At 52.3% G+C, this 19,354-nt stretch overlaps 8 protein-coding genes across 8 annotated transcripts; 3 read left to right on the forward strand and 5 right to left on the reverse strand.

Annotated features, from left to right (window-relative positions):
* Positions 1-51: 51 nt before the first annotated feature.
* On the forward strand, positions 52-2,193 carry EDD37DRAFT_647203 (uncharacterized protein; the record flags this gene model as incomplete). The annotated part of the gene is made up of 1 exon (XM_062817835.1): positions 52-2,193. The coding sequence occupies one exon, from the start codon at positions 52-54 to the stop codon at positions 2,191-2,193; it is 2,142 nt and encodes a 713-aa protein (XP_062673421.1).
* On the reverse strand, positions 2,169-4,826 carry EDD37DRAFT_265528 (heterokaryon incompatibility protein-domain-containing protein). Its single transcript, XM_062810878.1, has one exon. The coding sequence runs from the start codon at positions 4,540-4,542 to the stop codon at positions 2,458-2,460; it is 2,085 nt and encodes a 694-aa protein (XP_062673422.1). The 5' UTR covers positions 4,543-4,826; the 3' UTR covers positions 2,169-2,457.
* A 1-nt stretch (position 4,827) lies between these two features.
* Positions 4,828-6,034, reverse strand: EDD37DRAFT_265436 (uncharacterized protein). The gene has a single exon (XM_062810876.1). It carries the CDS (start codon positions 5,863-5,865, stop codon positions 5,116-5,118), a length of 750 nt encoding a protein of 249 aa, XP_062673423.1. The 5' UTR covers positions 5,866-6,034; the 3' UTR covers positions 4,828-5,115.
* Positions 6,035-7,872: 1,838 nt separating this feature from the next.
* EDD37DRAFT_647206 (GIY-YIG nuclease family protein) lies at positions 7,873-9,282 on the reverse strand (the record flags this gene model as incomplete). The annotated part of the gene is made up of 1 exon (XM_062817836.1): positions 7,873-9,282. One exon carries the CDS (start codon positions 9,280-9,282, stop codon positions 7,873-7,875), a length of 1,410 nt encoding a protein of 469 aa, XP_062673424.1.
* Positions 9,283-9,685: 403 nt separating this feature from the next.
* On the reverse strand, positions 9,686-11,502 carry EDD37DRAFT_265432 (uncharacterized protein). The gene has a single exon (XM_062810875.1). It carries the CDS (start codon positions 11,135-11,137, stop codon positions 9,833-9,835), a length of 1,305 nt encoding a protein of 434 aa, XP_062673425.1. The 5' UTR covers positions 11,138-11,502; the 3' UTR covers positions 9,686-9,832.
* A 1,009-nt stretch (positions 11,503-12,511) lies between these two features.
* EDD37DRAFT_265549 (P-loop containing nucleoside triphosphate hydrolase protein) lies at positions 12,512-15,791 on the forward strand. The gene has a single exon (XM_062810879.1). It carries the CDS (start codon positions 12,662-12,664, stop codon positions 15,578-15,580), a length of 2,919 nt encoding a protein of 972 aa, XP_062673426.1. The 5' UTR covers positions 12,512-12,661; the 3' UTR covers positions 15,581-15,791.
* Positions 15,792-15,985: 194 nt separating this feature from the next.
* On the reverse strand, positions 15,986-16,579 carry EDD37DRAFT_606346 (uncharacterized protein; the record flags this gene model as incomplete). The annotated part of the gene is made up of 1 exon (XM_062814878.1): positions 15,986-16,579. The coding sequence occupies one exon, from the start codon at positions 16,577-16,579 to the stop codon at positions 15,986-15,988; it is 594 nt and encodes a 197-aa protein (XP_062673427.1).
* Positions 16,580-17,138: 559 nt separating this feature from the next.
* EDD37DRAFT_265466 (uncharacterized protein) lies at positions 17,139-18,926 on the forward strand. Its single transcript, XM_062810877.1, has 5 exons — positions 17,139-17,569; positions 17,705-18,075; positions 18,130-18,288; positions 18,346-18,813; positions 18,862-18,926. Exons 1-4 carry the CDS (start codon positions 17,498-17,500, stop codon positions 18,461-18,463), a joined length of 720 nt encoding a protein of 239 aa, XP_062673428.1. The 5' UTR covers positions 17,139-17,497; the 3' UTR covers positions 18,464-18,813; positions 18,862-18,926.
* Positions 18,927-19,354: the final 428 nt, after the last annotated feature.

The following is a 19,354-nucleotide window of genomic DNA, read 5'->3' on the forward strand; positions in this document are numbered from 1 at the left end:
TCATATCGCAACCCTTACTATCACACGCCTGCGGTCGACCCTCGAGCAGAAATGCCCTCCTCCATAACCCTGACAGTCTCCCACCTCCCAACATCAACCTCCTTCTTTCTGTCCGCCCTTCAACCCTTAAACTACATCTTCCGAGCCCGACAAGACCAAACCATCGGTTTCGGTCCATCTGCTCCAGATGCTGTCGCCGACTTCTGGATTACTCAAGAAATCCCAGGTGTCCCCGCTGGCGCCGCACACGTAGCTTTTCCAGCGAGCTCTCGTGGACAGGTTCACGATTTCTTCGTCGCGGCGCTCAAGGCTGGTGGGAAAATCCATGGCGAACCGTGCCAGCGCGATGCGAGTGGGTACTATTCTGCTGCTGTGATTGATTTTGACGGGAATTCTATCGAGGCGGTATGTAGGCCAGGCCAGCAGGTGGAAGGGGGGAGTGTGGTCTCGCAGCAAAAGACACCTTCTCCGTCAGTGGCCATCACGCCGAGCAAGACAAGGAGTGTGGTTTCTGGGGCTAAGGCTGCACCGACTGTTATGTCGCATGTGAAGAGCAATGCGAGCAGGGCGACTATGACGGGCAAGGCACCGTCTGTGGTTCGCAGTGTGACTGCTCCTGCTCCTGCTCTGTCCCAGGTATCCGGATCTGCTGCCCCTAATTCAGCAGCAGCCGGTTCGTCAGCACCAGTATCTGGACATTGCGGGAAAGAAGGAGACGTCCTCACCAGCCTCATGGCCGAAGCACGCAACGCCGTCAATGTCGCCCGCGATCTGGTCAACAACGTTGGCGGTGGCAGTGGCGGTGCGCGACCAGCGTCCGACAACACCGCAACACCAAGCAACAACTCAGGTACAGCGTATGGGACAAGTACCGGGACAAGCGACGCCATCGTCGGCACGATATTGGGTGTGGCAGCCGGAGCGGCGTTGCACTATGCATTCAGTAATCGGTCAAAAGAATCTCAAGACAATCACTTAGCTGGAGGTGGACCTGGAGCAGCACCTCGCCCTTCGATTGTGGGCCGCAGTATAAGTGGCCCTGCTGCCCCTGAGTACTCATACTCATATTCTACCACCAGATCTGGTGTCAAGACGTACTACGAAGGACCGGACGGACGAGTCTATCGTGCGATTGAACCGGCTGCCGCGATGTCAAGTTATACATATGCGCCAAGTGAGGGGCCACGGTCAAGGGTGATCGAACTGAGAGACAATGATCCGCCAACACAACTCGCTTTACCAGCACCACGGTCTAGCTCTGGCTCTGGCTCTGGATCGACGACTACAGTACGTCCTGCGAATGGAAGACGGAGTAGTGTTATTGACTCTGGATTTGGGACAGGGCCTGCGTCGAAGGTCAAGGACAAAGATGATCCATCACACGCCTCGTCGTCGTCGCGGCATTCCAGGAAAAGCACCAAAACTGGTGTGAGTGGGAAGATGGATGCACCGCCAACAAGTTACCGCGCTCCAACGGTTTTGACCAGCGCGGAGACGCAGGCGTCGAAACGCTCACACTCATCAGCGAAGTCTCGCTCGCAGTCCCAATCACGCACGAGGTCAGGAAGTGTATCGCGCATTATGTCTCGCATCAGTGGTGGTGGTGGATCTGAGGCCGATGATAAGCCTGACCCTGTCCGATCGGAGTCGCGGACACGCTCACGTTCAAGGTCTCGAGCGCCCAGTGGCGGTTCTGGGAGTCATACATCTCGAAAGAGTAGGCGAGACTCATTTGATGACGAGGAGGCGAAGACTGTGTATCATGTCACTGAACGACACCAGTCGCAGATTCGGTGGAATACAAGTGATGAGCATGTCAAGACTGTTGGGACACGTCAACCAAACGAGTACCCTCTCCCACCATCACGAGCAGCCACATGGGCGGGCAGCGAGGGCGGGAGCGGAAGCTTTGTATCTGCTATCTCGAGGCCAGGTCGTACCCAGAAACCAGGTTTGGTGCCCGCGCCGAGGACAATCATTGGAAAATTGACGCCGGTTCGTCTTCGGGGGGCTGGTGCAGTGGAGGATCGAGATTTTGCGGAGAAGCAGCGAGATAGTATGTCGGTGATCTCGAAGCAGAAGGACCTTGCGAAGTTGGATGTCACGGACAGGGAAGTTGGGCCGGAGGATAGTGTGAGTCAGGTTTCGGTTGGGAGTAGGAGGGTGGGCAGTAGGGTTGGGAGTCGGAGATGATTGTTGACTATCGATGCACATCCGACGTCGGTATCGAGGAGTGTGTCAGGACGTAAGGGAAGAAGTGATGGAGCGAGCAGAATGAGGATGTCATCTTGGTAGTGGATATACATTGCTACAGGTGTTGTCGTGATCGTGATACTTGAGATGACCGAGACATATCGCGGGTACGACATCAAGGAGATCCAGACGTCACACATCAGCCTTTTGGATGTGGGATTGATCGTCCCAGGGAATCTTTCGTTTGATAACTATCAAGCCATATCATATTAGCGAGATGCGTCTTACGGGCAGCTTTTCGACGAACTGCCGGGGGATCTTCTGATTGTCATGACGGAGTGCTTCCACAGGATACATGCCCTCGATTAAGGGTGGCTTCCAGACCCCAATCCTCGAGTACTGCTCTTTGTTTTCTGGGCTCTGGGTCAACAGCAGGAAACAAGCTTTGTCGTTATCGGTATAGATGTTCAGAAGGTAAATGTGTGCTTGCCCGCCACTCCAGTGCCTACTAATGATTCCATCCAATCGAGAACGTCGCAATGTCACACCAGACGAACACGGGAATGGAACAACTTCCAAGGGCGTGTCCAAGAAGAGCTCGAAATGGCTACGTTTCACAAAGTATTTGAGATACGCAGGGGTTATCGAGGATAGGTCGATGGTAGCATCAGAGAGTGGGCCTTCCACCACAGCAGGACCACACCTCGTCCCGTCAAAATCGTCGCAACGCGAAGGACTTTGGACGAGTTTTGTGTGATAGGCTTTGTCAAGACTTCCGGAAAGATACTCGTTTGGGATCTTCCCAGTGAGCGAACCCCATGACCACGACGGGGCTTTTGCAAGATGTTGATAGGTTTCACCCGCACTCTGAAATCCATCTCTTATCCAGTCCAGCTGTTCGACGAAGGAGTCTTTCCATAGACCAGCCAAATAATCGTTATTTGCTGCAGCTCTGGATCTCAGAACTGACGCCACCCCAGCAATTGCCTCGAGCCTATCGTCAATTCTGGTGAGTTCTCTTGGTGTATAACTGAGGAGAACTTGATACCATAGATCTAAAAGCTTGTCAGCACCCAAGGGCAAGGCGCTTGGAGAGCACATCATTTCCCTCCATGAGGACTCTGTGGTGTCACGTTTCCGAACGGTATTGACCCAAGAGGGCACTGTGATTTCCCTTTCCCCATGAGGAATGTAGATGGCCGAGGAGTCTCCGAATGAGTTTCCATATTCGGTTCGTGTACTTTGCATACAGCGAAAGTGCATGTGGATATGACGGAACGACAAGACACGTCTGCTGAGCAAACCTTCTTGAAAGGTCCATCCTCTCGTTTCCATCACGCTTTCAATCGATGGAAAGCCGATTCTGTCGCAATTCCTGTAGAGGCTTGGTTCATCCACACGCACGAAGATTCTTGGACCGCCGTACGAACCTGGCACCTCAATACCGTCACTCAACCGGCGGTATGTTTGAGTATCCAGGAACGATTCCTCACATGACAATGAGGCATCAGCCGCAATGGTCACGAACGCGCGGGAGTATGTTTTCGCCATCTTTAAAAGCTCTGTGCTCCGTTCTTCTGGATCGCCTTGTGCAATGCAAAGGGCATCGATCCACAAATACCGCAAGCCGAGACCTCTTGTCGTCTTTACAGCGTCTTGAAAGGCTGCGGGTAAACTAACAAGGTCGAGTCCATGTTCCTTCTCAGCAAGATCTTCTTTGCTTAGTTTCAGCATGCCATCCTTGAATCTACTAATTTTGCCCCAGCAATAACTCAGCGCGACATAGTGAACGGTATCTGGATTCGGCAGCCTTTCTGACTGAACGACCCTGAGTACATCCTCCCCAATTGAGGGGTCCTGTACGTCTAGTAGACGCTTTGGCAGTGGTCCCGCTCGTGGCTGGCAATCGTGGTTCTCCGTGCAATGGCCTAGCGCTTGTTGTGCGAAATGCAGAGATATTGCGGGAGATGGTCCACATGGCCTACTGTGCCACTTCGTACGAGGCCAAGCATTCTTCTCACTTGCGTCGTCGAGACAGGTATAGAAGACGGCATTGAGGTCAAGCCTGCCGGTCTCATCGGTAGAATGAACACCGACCAAGTCCTTCCTCAGACGACCAATATCGATCCGAGAACGGCTCTTCCAAGTATTTTTGGTGGAGTGCCCAAACTTTTCCCGGAGCGCTTGTACTCCTTGAAGGATCACGTAGCAGCGATGACATGTTGTTCCATAACTTTGCATCTCATCGAAGGATCGCTTTTCATGCTTTTTATCTTTTCTTTCATCCCGACAATTAGGACACGTAGATGTCCGAGCGGTGATTGTTGCCAGCACGGATTGTGAGTCCATGTCTCATACACAGCGCAGAAATGTGTACAATACTTGTCAATGACCAAAATTTGACAACAGACCTGGATGAACCTGTCTCGCCAAAAGGTGGGACGATTCACTGGTCACGGAATGTAACGTTCGGCAAGCCCAAGTGCCCAGCCTTATTGTGAAGGATTCTTAGTCAATTTATTCGGCCAGCGCTGTTCACGGTATCGCAGAGCGTTTGGATGGACGAAGAGTTTCGATCCTTGATAGAGATTTTTGAAGAGCTCCAGCGCCCAAGAGAAGCAAATCGTGTTCCTTGCAGGAAGAGAGCGAACCGACAAACTCGACGAAAGGGATCTTGCAGCAGGAGCCAAGCAAGCGGTGTTTAACGTGCTCCGCTGATTGGTCGAGTAGCCCGGGGGCTATGGCAGAGTCATGGTGTGGACTTTTGGCATCGTACGAGGGACCTTTGGTCAAGGTCGCATGCTGACTCGATCAAGGCTTTGAACGCATGACAAAAGAAAGGCATCGTGCTGGGTAAATTCGATATGTTGTTATCTGTGAGAGCATAAACTATTCGTATACAAGGTGACTAACGTGTATGACCTATTGCAACTCAACCGGCTGCACCTTCTTCTCGTGATCCCCCAACTCCTGCACATAGTAACTGTGCTCTTTACCGATTGGCATCTCCGAGGCATGTTTCGTCGACCCGGGTACTTCCACCATTGCATCCTTTGTATCTCTTGATGAATGCTCCTCGTACGCAGGTGCATCGTCCTCTGGGAACTGCTTGTCGGTCTGCTTCCTTTGATGTGACCTTCTTCTCATCACGATAAACACGGCCAAAAGCACGGCCAGGACTACGACTGGGATCGTCACTCCAATGGCGGCCTTTGCTCCTGAAGACAGGCCACTGCTCGACGAGCTGCTTGATGAGCTGCTTGCCGATGATGGCGAGGACGCGGCGGACGCTGTGGATGATGAGACAGTCGAGTTGGTCACCGCAGGGGTCACGCTGCTGGTCGTGGAAGACGCTGTGGCCGTGGCATTTTCTTGGCAATACTCGTGGAAGACTGCCGTTGCACTCAAGGCATCAGCGGTTGATCCCGGACAGTAGCTGAGCACGGCGGTGCTGATCACGCTGGCCATGTAGCTGGAGCTGGCGGTGCAGAAGCACGAGTAGGAGGTGTAGACACCGCCGTCACCGCATCCGGAGTACATGTCTCGCACCACCGTGCTGAGAGGGTTCTCTGCACAAGCATCGAGGAGGCTGTACTCGGGAAGGCGGTCGATGTAGATCTGTTGAGCGGCCGCGAGGCCGAAGAACGTGAGCAAGACGCTGTAGAATTGCATGGTGACTGGAGGTTGCACGTATGTGCGTGGGAGGTGGCAGTTATGCTGAGAGACAGGGATGAATGGTGATATAGAAGTCCTCGTCAGTAGGCAATTGCTGGAGATGTGAGGCTGGTTGTTCGATGTCTCAAAGTAGAATGTTGCGCTGAGAAGAAGGTAGATCAATGCTTCTGAGTCCTCGATGGAGCAGGACGCGAGATTTGAAGGATTTTTATTTGGTACTTAGCCGAGATGGCACGTTAGATTCGCTTTCAGGCCTCCTCGGGGTCCCGCTGCTAAGGGGCGATGTACTATCATGGTAGTAGGTTAAGATCGTTGCCAATGGTATTTTGGCGACACTAGCTGGTCTGGAGGGTAAAGCCACTGGACTTGGGTGGTCTGTCAACGGTCCGCTGAAGAAGTCGATACAAAGGTTGTATGTGTGGGGACAAAATGGATGCCACTTCCGAGTACAAGTAAAGCTCGTACCTTGAGAACTTTGAAAACGTGAGAGACAAAAGGACTCGATCCAGGCCAGGCACGATACCATACTGGTCAAAACCGGTGAGGCTTCGCCTGCTAATGCCCGTACATGGTATAGTGTGGGAGTCCTGCCAATGATTTTCGAAACATGCAGTATGACAATCCATTGACATATTCCGTGCTCGCGAACGAAACACTGTAAGCGAGAAGTAGACAAAGTATCTTATGCGTTCTGATGCAGGTCGAGCGTGCGGGAGTTGACCATGGTAGCAACATTCCAAATTGCGTGAAGCCATTGCAGCCTCCAAACAGCCAATTATCGCATGATAGACAGGGTGGACCGCGCGATGCGTATCGAGGACAGTCTCTGTACGGCCGAAGGATCTCGTCCCCGGCTTTACCAAAGGTTCGTCTTCTCTGAGAGGAATCACATCAACCGTGATCCACGATGGTGCAGTAGACGGTTCGAATGGCTTCAGCACGTCACCTTTTCGCAGAGCCCACCCTCATTGACTTGTCCGTGCCAACTTCGTACTGCCCAGGCTTGAAGTGGCATCAGCCTCACAAGCCATGTGGGCTCGTAAACCTCAGCCCTATCTGAGCCATGTGAGTGGGCCACTAAGCAAGTCCTCAAAGTGTGTAAACCTTTTGTGCCAAGGGAACTTTTGCGTACGTATCGTAGGTTCTAGCCTGGTGTTTAGTGAAAGCTAGAACAGGCTGTTGAGCTATCTGCTGTAAGCCACAACGCTGAAGCGTGGGGGCTGGTATCTTAGGAGAAAATGATGGCGTTCAGTCCTTGATCTGTGAAGTTGTCTCCTAGCTTTCGAGCAGAAAGTGAGCGTCGTCCAGTAGTGTCGTGGAGGTCCGAGCTTCAAGCGAGGTGGACAAGATCCGGTGGGAATCTTGGCCGATTGCCGAAGGGAAGTTCTGACCGATGTCGGTTCGACCAGTATGATGATAATGATTAATGAGACACTGCGCATAATTGCACCATCTTTCCCGAGCCAGCATGTGCCATTGTGGCTTAATCTTATCTTCCTTGCTTGTGACATTGGGAACCTTAACAGTTGCAAACTCGCAGTAGACACTGTACAGATCAGCTTTATCTAATCAGTGGACCTGGATGGTGGTTCAGCAATCCGCCAAAAATGGAGCACAGAGTTTCGAAGCACGCACGGAGGCGCCGAACAGCAGAGACCGTGTACACACCAAGGACGCCGAAGTGCCTTTGGCGAGTGTCACGTTGGTGGACACATTTGCTGCAAATGAGGTGATGTGAGAGGGATGGGTGCCCACGCGTTCCCTCTATACAAGTCGAAGGTGCACCATGCCATGCGTCCAGCAAGCTCTTGCGATTGCCCAAGCACCTAAGATTTCGTAGGGGGCTTTGTGTGCTGGATGCGAAGCGGCAAAGCTCTAAGCCACTTGAATGGATGAGATCAAGAAGGAGTCTCTTGTAGACCAGCCACAGAAGATTATTTGGCGTCGCACTAGAACGACGGGGAAGCAATCATCGGGTGATATGGCCTGAACGCCAGCACCTTTCTACTGTCGCTCTGCCCAAGCCACCCACCTGCGCACAGCTTCGTCGACGGCTCTGAGGCCGGCTCTGCTAGCTTCGATCTCGAACCACTCTCTATGCTCACGGCCGCATTCCGCACATTCAGACTTGACCACTCGTTTTTCAGCCAGTTCAAGGTGGACAAGTCGTTCTACTCGATGCACGTGAGGGACTTTCCTTGCCGGAGTGGTCTCTGTACCCGAGCTCTCCGCAGTCTTGTTGTAGGGGTAGTAGCGGATCAGCGTGATATTCTGACCGCATTGTTTGGTCCACTGAGACATGCGTCGGTGGACATTGGCTGCGCGGCCAATCTTGAGTGTTATTGTGCGCTGTTCTTGCGCCGAACCTCGGTTCCGTGGACGACGAACCGAAGAATAGCGTTGCAGGGCCTGAGATGTCCTCTGCGAGCGAGGCACGTACAAGTCATCATCATCGAGCAAGGATGACGCTGTCTCGTCGTCTGGCTTGGAGACTTCGCTCTCGGGTGTGAGCCAGAAAATGTATATGTAGCCGGCCTCGTCTGCGGGCGACAATGGTTTTGATAGCTCTGAAAGCAGCAGCGACGCCGTTTGAGGCGATAGATGAGGCGGTATGAGCGCTAGTAGTGTTTGTGTTTGAGAATTACTGGACAACGGCGCCGGACTCGGGCGCTTTGTCACTGATGCTGGCTCAGATACTCGGGCCGAAGGTCCGTCGTGCTTCTGCCTCATCTCGGGTCTAGCTAGGTGGTCTATACCTGCGTAGTTTGGAGATGGAAACTGGACGCCGTTGGACGGATGAGTTCTGTAAGACTCCTTTCGGTGGTCGCTGTGTACTCTTGGAGGTGGCAGATCGTCATTGTCCGTCTGAATACAGCAAGCCCATGAGAACTTGACGTTCGATCGTGGGCTTGGACTGCGGCGTTTCTGTCGAGTCCGCGGGTGAATCGCCTCCTCCGGCACACTCATCAATGGACTCTGCATTTCATTCCAGCCAGCGGGTAAGGTTTCACGTCTGGTATGTCCGTGAATGTCATTTTGGTGCCGTCGGCGATGTCGTCTCGACTCTGTGATATTTTCAACAAGATCCAAAACTCCCACTCGCTCGACCAGAGTATCAATGCTTGACCTTTCTTTCAAAGGATGCAGGCTTGTCTTGTGACGATCTCTCGCTGCTAGCTGTTCGGCTTGATCTTTATGTTGCCAGCAGTAGAAAGCAGCGGCATGCTGATCATCCAACACTGCAAGCACTCCGGCACCTCGACTAGGTGATGGAGCGGGAGAACTCTTCGGTGAGGCTGCTAGAGCCCTTCGACAAGGCCGTCCAGTGGAAGTGATACCTCGACACGTTGTAGCAGGATTCTTGGAGTCAGACCGTGGAAGAAGGGCCTCGGGGGTGCGTCCACTGAAGGGCATGCTCGTCAGCAAGTGGCTGTCTGGTCAGTGTATTCAGGAGACTATGAAAGACATCAGGTTCAAAGACGAGAGATGGCAGAGGGCAAAGGCAGGAAATATGGTTAGCACTCGTCAAGCAGGGCCTTCAAACGGCCAAAGTCATCAAAATACTTCGTTTGCAGTCAGTGCAACAACGTTCGAAGCGATTGCCATCAAGTAGGCTGAGCTGCGGCATCACGCAAGGTGACTTGTTGGAAAACGACTCTGAAGCTGGGTGAACTCGATGGGACGATTGGATGGAAGATGGATGCACGTCAAAAACGCGTTTGGTGGCTGGGGCGCCTAGAAAAGTGGCTGGTGGCTGGTGGCTGGTGACTGCGGAATGTCGACGCAGGGTGCATTTGCAGCTGAGATACGAGTACGAGGGCTGTCGATGGAATGAGAACTGAACGTGTATCAAAATGTACAAGACATGTTCTCTGCCTCCTGTAATACAATGCTAGCTAGGTATGAATGCAATATAGGGTATCTTCAGTCAATTCAACAAAACCATAAATGTCGTTGCTTCCAGTCAAGACAATTTCAGCCCGCTCAAGAAATCCAGAGCATCATCTTGGGCATTCTCAAGCTGTGCGATGCGCTGCTTCAATGCCGAAGATTCCAGTCTCATCACGTTGACAACGTCCCAAGAGTCCGTAGCGTTCAGGCCGTGGCAGTTAGGACAATCGCCTCTGACTGCAGAAGTATTCGATTTCATAACGGGACTGGGGATCGAGATTGTCTGAGAGGGCGCAACTGACAATGCTTCCGAGAAGACGCTGACCACCGAGCTCACATCCGACCCCAATTCCGACTCGCCAGACGTAGACACATCCGATGAGCGCTTCCTGCGATACCTTGATCGAGAGGTGTCTGGCTCATGAGGCTCTTCTTGTGGTACCATCCTGACACTTTGTTGTTGAGCTTGGTAGGACTGTAGAGATGGGCCTTGTGATGTCAATTGTGCTCTCAGAGCCATGATTGTCTTCTCCTGCTCCGCCGCACGTTCTGCCATCTCTTCCAGTTGCAGTTTTGATGTTTCATTCCTCGTTTGTGCTGCTTCGAGTTCATCCGTCTGGACATTCTTGGCCGAAGTAGTTGTCCTAAGAGCCTTTTGCTGCTCCGTATACGCTTGCTGGAAACGTCGTACTATACCCTCAGCATTCTGCTGCAAGTTCTTGAAAGAGGCCGGTGAGGACTCGTCTGGATGACCATGAGGGAAGAGAGCCTCGTCGATGTCCAGGTTTGCCAATTCGTCCACTTCCAGGTTGTTAGGCGCCAGAGATATTGTGGACCTCCGAAAGAAGTTGAACTTTGATGTTGGTGCTGCTGCTAGACTTGGTCTCTTTGGCCGCCGGGTCAGGTTATCTACCGAGTCTTGACTGGCTGAGAAGATGTTTTCCATTGCGACGTGCTCGGAGACAGGATCCAACTTTTCCTTTCGTGGGGAGGGCACCAGTGTTATATTGACAGGTTCAGAAGAACCATCAAACCAGCTTGCCAATTTCTCGACTGCACTGCTCGTTTTCTTCTTTGTGCTTGAGTGCACGCTTGACAGTACAAAGTCTGATGCTTCTGAGACGGAGACGGAGACCCGTTCTGGGGATATAGACCGAACGCTTTGAGGACGCAGGAAAGGCAGGAAAGTAGATCTTGTAGGCGAAGTGGATTGTGTCCGCTTGTAAAGAGGCGGTAACTCGGTGGCAGTGCGGGAGCGCTGATGGCCTCTGGTAGGAGTGGGAGAAGCAAGATATATTGCAGAGTCAGCGTCGGAGCCTGAAGGTAGTTGGCATGCTGGAGGAAGTGCCAGTGCGTCTGGAATGAAGTCTCGCGACATGTTGGGTGATGCAATGATTCAATGTGCTGAGCGGGTTTCAATCAGCGTAGTTTCGTTGTTCCTGCCCGTTGTGACAGCGGTATATGGTCTGTTCTCTCGGGCAAGGTTTGGCCACTGCGGATTCAGAAGACAGTCATGACTCCTGAAAGCGTGTCGACGTTCGACGTCGAGAACTGTACACCCCGCTTTCTGAGTTTGGCGCGATAAAAGAGTCGCTGTGTGAACTGTGCAAGCACGAGACAAGAGGTCGGTTCGTGGTACCTGACGAAGAGTGGAAATCTGCAAGTGAGGTCAAGCGAACCGTGCTCCGAGCCTGCCTTTCTACTTTTCCAGAGGTCTTGTGCATTGACTCTGAAATCAATGTGGTTGGGGTGTTGGTGGGGGGCAGATACGATACGCTACGCTCTGCCCTGATATCATCTTTAGTACGCGAGGCTGGCGAACCTTGTTTTTGGAGCCGAGGGTCGACAACTTGAAACAAACCCTCCATCCAATGACGACGACAACTCGGACTTTTGGAAGAGCTCAGTGAACCAAGTTGGCGACATACACTTCTCGAGCTCACGTCGACGACAGAATGAAGGATGCTCCATTTTACTGCAACGATGTCGCAGACAAGCTTGCTGTACTTGGGGAAAACCCGAAGGTTGGATTGTGACAGCGACTGCCGCGACCAAAAGATCCTCCTCAATGTCAAGGACAACATCAATGACAGCTTTGAGAGAGGTCGACATGTCAAATAGCCTGCGGCATGGTCGTGGAACGTGGATAGCGGACATGACCCTCGTTCATGTACGGCGTCGCTTCAGAGTAGGACACTGCGAGGGCGCTGTAAACACGATGGCGTGAGAAGCAATGTGTTCCACTATTGTGGTAAGCAATGTCGTGCTCGCGAGCGACGACTGCAGGCATGGGAGCACCGATTCGCTGGCAGCATAATGGCTTCTTCAGGCTGGCCCTACGAGAGGATTTCAACTACCCTCGAGCCAGCGCCAGTCATCCAGACAGTAAGTGATGGACCAGAAGAGGACAGTAACAGGAACCACAGAGGGACAGGGTGAGCGCCTTGCCATGATGAGATGGTATTCACCACCAAATCGCCAAGGATGGGCTCTGTTCTACTTCACCTGTCTACCCACAACACAGCAATACTCCTTCACAGCTGCGACATCATCTTCCTCCGACACTTTCTGTGTGCTTTCATTCCTCTTTGATCAAAATTGACTGGGCTGTGGGCAAGCTGTGAGCTGATTGTTCATCATCGGGATACCGTTGCCTTGTCTCTCTTGTCTCTCTTGTTGCGCTTCTCCATTTGTCACGTTTCATTAGGGCTCATTCATCGTTGGCAAAATTGGAAATTACACATTGCCTGCGCAACAGCCCTGACACGGTTGGGGATATCAATTAACTCCTGCCTTGCTGCTCCACGACAATTGACTGACTTTGCAGGTCACTCCGAGGCCAATGGCTTGCCCTGCGCATGTTGTCTGAGGGCCACTCCGTCGTCATCCTTCCACTGTCGCCATGCCGCAAGGAGTCCATCTCCTTTCGGTCAGTTCCTTTCTGCAGGAAACCGATGGCCCACAAGAGTTCAAAGAATATCTCGATTTGAAGGTCCTGCGCCTCCCAGGAATCGATGTAAAGATTACCTTCGTTACCAACGAGCACAAATCACATGTCAAGATTTCCCTGACTGGCTCCAGGCCGGATGAGAGGGCCGTGGTTAATTTCCCGGTCGAAGCCTGCGAGCGATTGAAGATACAGAAAGTCAACTCAACTTGGTATCAACGGGTTGTAGGACATAAGCCGGCTCGAAACAGCACTTGTTATCTTGCGTTGTTGGAATTCAACCTTCGCCACGTGTGTGCAGAAGGGCTATTTGTCGAAGGGTGCGCCTCTTGCTTCCAGCCGCTCCAGGAATATCTCAGCCGCGAGAAGATCATCGCATTCTGTCTCAATGATCGTAACGCACGCCGTCAATCCAACGGCATGCTACTCGCGTTTGAGAAGGAGGTGTCGACCGGTCACATGAGCCCATGGGAGAGAGTCTTCGAGAAGATACCGTGTTTGCCGGTGGAGCCCCCTGAGACTAGTGTCCCTGCAAAGGTAGCATTCTTCGACTGGAGGGAGTATGCATTTACACTGGGGGTGGGCATGGAGTACGAGCGGCAATTGGCCGAGACTAAGATGAATACTTACAAATGTCAAGTGCGTGTTGTCGAGATCCCTGGTACTCGGAGCAAATTTCATGTGGTCCTTTGTGGACCACAGAATATGAAGCTTGCTCCCGGGGATAAGGCAACACTGGTCTTCGTGGACGACCTGGGGCATAAGCGACGTGCACTCGATGAGGACAAGCCACCTGAGAAAGCGTGGGAAATCCACATCTCGCAGCCTGTGTCGTTTTCACCGCGAGACTCATTGGCAGCAACTATGTTCCGTCGTGGGGAAGAATGCCCACGGATCTTCTGCGGTCAGCATTTGGTGCCCATTATTCGACGTGATGCCCTTCCCTCAGGTAAGGCAGGTCGAGACTTGATCGCGACGAAGCCTAGTTGGAAAGCAACAGTCCGCCCAATACTCGAAGACGGTACATTTGCACGCAGCCGTCTCGCCCTCGATGTCTTGGACAAGAGATTCACCCAGCCAGGTCTTGATGGTATGGACAAGGCAGTTCTGGATCTTTTGCTGGCAAGACACCCTTCAAATATCGAGACGTTTGATATCTACGCAAAGGTCCGCGACTGTGCACAAAACCCGGAGACAGAAATGAACCTGAACGACAGTCAAAAAGAAGCTGTTGTCAATGGAAGGAAGGCCCCTGGAGGCTTCGTCTTATGCCACGGAGGACCAGGGACCGGCAAGACCCACTTCGTGGTAGAGGCTATCCGACCCTTTTTGACAGATGCACATGTTCAACACCATTTATTACTCACGTCTGCTGGTAACGCTGGAGCGGACGCATTGGCCCAAGCCGTGCACCGAAAGATGAGTAACCTTCCTGGCACGGATAGCAGCCTGCGCAATCGCTATGTTCTCCGAGCACATAGCATCGAAACGGAGAAGAATATCTTTCTGTCGGTCATGGACATTCGGAGCAGAGTCCTGATGGAGATCGAACAGACTGGCAACACTCGTGGACCACTTGCCAGTATTGAGACATCACCAGAGATTCTTCAGAGCAACCGAGACTACTTCCAGCACTTTACGCGCAACGCTGAAGATTTGTTGGGCGATATCCGTGCTCAGGTGTTCCAGCTTTCCATTGGGCACCGAATGTTACAAGTCGCTGGACTCATTCCTGGGCCGTTCGAAGTGGGCGATGAATGGTCGACAATCCGACTGTTGTACTACCATTCGATTCGACAAAGTTCGATACGATCGACCAGACAATTCCAAACCGAAATGAGCAGATTGATGAGTCACGTCATCAGCCACGCTACAGCAGTCTGTGCAACCGTGGCGGGAGCCGGCCAATCTGTGCTTTGCAGCTCTTATGCAGAAGCCGAGCTCCTGGTTGTCGATGAGGCTGCCCGTGTAGTTGAGTATGAATGGTGGCCCCTCCTAGCTTTCTATCCGAACATCATTGGCAAGATCATGGTCGGCGACAAGGATCAGCTGCCGCCAGTTCTTGAATCAAGCGATGCGCCAAAGACCAGACGTGATCAACGAGGAGCATTATTGGAGAATCCTTTCGCCGCCCAACTGGAGCTTTCGTTCCAGGAACGTCTCCAGACTGCAGGCTTCAGGACGGCGTTTTTCACGGTCCAGCACCGAGCTCTGCCAGAAATCGCCGCTATCTGCAATAACGCGGTGTACGATGGAAGACTCTCTAACCATGAGAGCACGTCTCTGAGTCGGCGTCCGCTTGCGCAGAAAATCGTCATGCACAATATGGTCAAGCATGGCCAAGCTACACCCGTGATATTCTACGACATTCCCCCCGCGAAGGAAGAGACGAGACAAAGTGGTTCGAAGTACTGTACGGCATACACCATTGCTGCTCTGTATATTGTTGAAGGCCTCCTCGCTGCAGGCTTCGGCACTACCACGCCCTGTACAATTGCCGTCTTGACGCCCTACCATGCCGAATACGAGCACCTTCAGATGGCGAAAGCACTTATGTGTGAGGAGTATCCTCAAGCTGATTCAATTGTAGTGGATAAGATCGACAAGCGGCAAGGCGCCGAGTTTGATGTTGTGATTATCGACCCCTGTGCGGTCGCTAGGGCTGGCTTTCTGCAAAAGCAACGACTGAATGTGCTCTTCTCAAGAGCCAAATGTGGGTTGTACGTGCTGGGCAAGCACAGTGCGTGGAAATCAATGTACCCCGACCAAGGATTTTGGGTTCGAAAATTCCATGCGCAATTGGAGAAGTACCGGCAGGTATGGCCGGCTAATAGGCCGTTGGAATCGAGGTTCTTCGATCCTGCAGAGATCTAGTGGTGGGACGATTGTTTTGGTTGACCACAGGATATCAAAAGGACATTGGAGTGTCGGTACGGCACATACACCTTGGAAGGTGCCTCCGAACAATGGCTTTACGTGTGTGACACACAACTTGCAAATGCATCAACTGGAATATGAATTGTGAAGAGTATTGGGATCGGTATTGGCACGGAACAAGAGGCATATTGAAGAGGACACAGGACAAGTGCCGCAATGGACACAAGCAAATGTACGATCAAATCGAACAAACCTGAATTCGATTATCAAGTCACTATCTCCGAACTTGAAGGTTGGACAGCAGATGATCTCCAGCTTCAAGTTTGCTCTTGAATGGACTTATTGAATACACCCTCCTAGATTTAAAGCCTCCGTTATCCAAATCATCGACGCCTTAAGAGTCTACTGATCATTTCCACTAGCAGGTATAGCACCCTCAGCGTGCCCCAGCTCCTCCTTAAGAACCTTCCCGCCAACGCTAAGAGGCTGACTATCCTGCAAGACGAACACCATTCTCGCCCACTCGGTCTTACTAGCGTTCTTCCAAGCGTGCATCGTGCCCCTTTGGACGGCAACATCACCCCTCTTCATGGTCTTCACTTCTCCTGAGTCCAAGTGGCATTCGATCTCACCTTCGACAACGATCCCATAGTCCAGACTCTTGGTGCGATGCATGAGTGCTTCCCCGTCCGGCGCGAAATCCACAGTCCGGCAAACCGTGCCGTTGGGTCGGACGAGGCCCAATGACCCCGAGGACATTACCTTGTCGTGGGCGTCGATATCCTTGTCGTCGTCCATGCTCACGGGAAACTCGGAGGTGGTGTAAATGACGTTGAAGTGGTTTGTTTCTCTGATCTTTTGCCATGAGGCGGGCACGACACTGTGGTACACGGCTTCTGCCTCGGAACTGTGGCCTGTGATGAAGGTGGTTGTGTCCCGGAGGGGAGTGCCGTTTGAAGATGTTGTGTGCTTAGTAATGAGGTCGTTGGTGGGCATGATGGCGGTACGTTTCTATTGCCGAAGACGAGGATCTGGAGCGGATGGGCTTGTGAAGCACGCCTTGTTTGAGAGGGTATTTGAAAAGTGCCTCGTACCATCTCATGTAGTTCTGGTCGGTTAGAATGTTATGAACGACCGTGGGACGGCATTTCCCCGCCTTTCACCAGATACCGCTATCCGGGTCAGGCTAGTTGACTACTGCAGGCTGCCGGGGTTCATATGCAAGTGATGGTCGAGCAAGGCATCACGTGTGACTTTCGTGGAAATCCAGACTGGGACACATACCGACGAGTGTACCGAACGAGGCAGATACAGTGGCAGACCTACCTAGTGACCCAAACGTGGATCAGGCATTGTTGTTTTACCTAGCTGACAGGCACGAATTTCTTTTTCCGGGCTGCCGAGTCTCCTTTGTGCCTTTCAGAATCATGGCGGCAGGGTGTTCATGGAGGAAGTGGCCAAAGTTCACTGGCTTCCGGGCCTATTTCCATTCCTGGTAGACATTCTGGTAAGCCTCGACCGGTCTGTGAGGTGTATCGAATGAAGACGATTGAGGTAGTCTGCCTTGGTATTGATGATGGTCCGGCGTCCGCCCAGGCTGGTTAGGTTTCTTACATTAGGGGTCTTACCGCTGATTCGCTAATGCCCGACCTTCAAGTGCCGAGGCATTTCGAGGGGTCATCTTACTGACTTCGTCGAGGCTCGCATCACCTAGCCTACTAATCAGATCGCGGAGAGATTCAATCAAAGCATCTCCGTGATGAATTGGTTGTCGACTCCTCCATCACCCAGAGCTTGTGAATAAGAGACGTGATTAAATCTAGAGCTTCTTGCACAAAGGCCGCCGATCCGCGCATCCGCCTAGACATAACGATACTCAGGGTGTACATCAAGAAAACCAAGCACACTTCCAACATGGGCGCGGAAAATCACAAGGCGGCGTCAGTGACGCTGTTGCACCCGAAGTCTGTCGAGGCGAAGAAGGAGGTAAGGCGTCTGCGTTCTCCTTGGACTAGGAACCCTGCGCGTTCATAGTCTCAGACTTGCTGAACTGCTCCAAGAATTCACTCGCACTGCCAATCCCGGTGCTCGTTTCCCAGAGCCACGCTAACCGAATGCTAGGCCGTCCATGCACTGGTATCTCAAGCCTCCTTCTTCCGGCTGCCGGAAATGGAATGTCTTGCATACACTTATTTTCAACCGGCCACCAGACCCAAAGCCAACCTGGGCATGGTTCCTTCCGACGAAAAGGACACATTAGTCGGGGTTGTACAGACATTTTCCAGTCCCAAAGCAGTCGAACAAGCAGGACAGTACTTCAAGCTGAAGAGTCCCCTCATCGAAAAGGAGGACCGGACCGTCTGGTACCCAACTGCCGGGTTCGTGGCAAGAAAAGGCGCGAAGGAGACGCCGAAAGCCAAGATCGTGATGCTGGCCAAGTTCGTCTCCAAGGAAACAGAAGGCGCGAGGGATAAGCTGGTTGAAGTCCTCGGGTATGCTTTATGATCCTCTGCCAGGCCGCTCATACCTTCTGACGTCTGTTCCAGGAGTTTCTGTAACTGGGTTGAGGACAACGAGCCGACGACACTCACATATTGCGTGATGACACGACCTGACGCACCTAACGAAGTTCTGCTCTTCGAGAGATACAAGGATCTAGGAGCCTTGGGCGTCCACGGAAAGACCGAACAGTTCAAGGCTATGTTGTAAGTTGGGCTCTTTCGAATTGTCTCTTGTTGGACTGAACTGATGACAACCTGCAGTAAGGGTACTGGTCCCTTTGTACAGGGCAGGAAGACGGTCCTCAGTGAGTGGGAGGAACTCGATGACTCGTTTGTGAGCAACAATGCCGGTGGTGCCGGCTTGCAAGCCAAGCTATGAAGTTTGTCCATAGGCTCTCGACCCGTATCTAATGTGAGTGACGATGAGAAATTGAAGACCTTTTCTCCAAGTCTGGGCATTGCCCCCAGCTTCTCTGGCTGGAGGGACCTTTCGAGTTCACCCTCCCAACGATCGTACTGTTTGTTGCTTGCACGATGCTGTTCACTTTGTCTTGGCAAGGCTGGCAGCCCTGGCCCAAGGCTGAGTGCAGTAATTTCTTCACTTCCTCTACGTTCTCTGATGCAGTCTACAAGAACAATATCAAGATCACTTTCATCTGCTTGCTCGGCACATTTGAACCATCCCAATCTGGGCGCCCACATAAGTTGGCCAAACGCATTGCGAGGGTGGTAAGCTCAGCACAGTATGTCAGGAGATCTTAGGCTAACCTTTACTAGGGATTCACCTGGGGTCGAGATGGCGTTGTACTGCACAGCGTGTATAACATCATAAGATCAATACCATTTGCGAAAACACCGTTTGAGCGGACCTGTATCGAAGGCCGAGGCGAGCTGAGTGGGGCGCAGCCACTGACCAGCCAGGTTTGCGGTTCGGTCAGCTGTAAGGGAGATTGTGCAGGGTGTATGGAGTTGGCTTAGGCACGTTGGACTCATGAAGCAAGACACCATATAGTGAGCTTGCCTTGGACGGTGGCATACCCAGACACTTCTTGCAACCCAGTCTGCACGCAAAGTCCTCGAGCAGGCGCCGCATCAAACATGCCATTATGACGCACCAACGAAGAGAACGATCAAGGTTATCATCACACTGAATGAGGAGCTGCTCTGTCTGAGTATTGGAGGAAGGACCAACGCTTCGCTGCAAAGGCTGAAGTATTGAGTCTTGACCACAGCCATGGACTTACTGAACTAGGATTGGGGGCAATCATGG

Source organism: Exophiala viscosa (assembly GCF_022695815.1).
Source record: "Exophiala viscosa unplaced genomic scaffold EDD37scaffold_2, whole genome shotgun sequence".
NCBI lineage: Eukaryota > Fungi > Ascomycota > Eurotiomycetes > Chaetothyriales > Herpotrichiellaceae > Exophiala > Exophiala viscosa.

Coding starts and splice junctions, on each gene's coding strand:
- EDD37DRAFT_265466 (XM_062810877.1), top strand. CDS start 17,498: ATGGGCGCGGAAAATCACAAGGCGGCGTCAGTGACGCTGTTGCACCCG. Junction 17,570..17,704: donor CTGTCGAGGCGAAGAAGGAG/GTAAGGCGTCTG, acceptor ACCGAATGCTAG/GCCGTCCATGCACTGGTATC. Junction 18,076..18,129: donor AAGCTGGTTGAAGTCCTCGG/GTATGCTTTATG, acceptor CGTCTGTTCCAG/GAGTTTCTGTAACTGGGTTG.
- EDD37DRAFT_265549 (XM_062810879.1), top strand. CDS start 12,662: ATGCCGCAAGGAGTCCATCTCCTTTCGGTCAGTTCCTTTCTGCAGGAA.
- EDD37DRAFT_265432 (XM_062810875.1), bottom strand. CDS start 11,137: ATGTCGCGAGACTTCATTCCAGACGCACTGGCACTTCCTCCAGCATGC.
- EDD37DRAFT_265528 (XM_062810878.1), bottom strand. CDS start 4,542: ATGGACTCACAATCCGTGCTGGCAACAATCACCGCTCGGACATCTACG.
- EDD37DRAFT_265436 (XM_062810876.1), bottom strand. CDS start 5,865: ATGCAATTCTACAGCGTCTTGCTCACGTTCTTCGGCCTCGCGGCCGCT.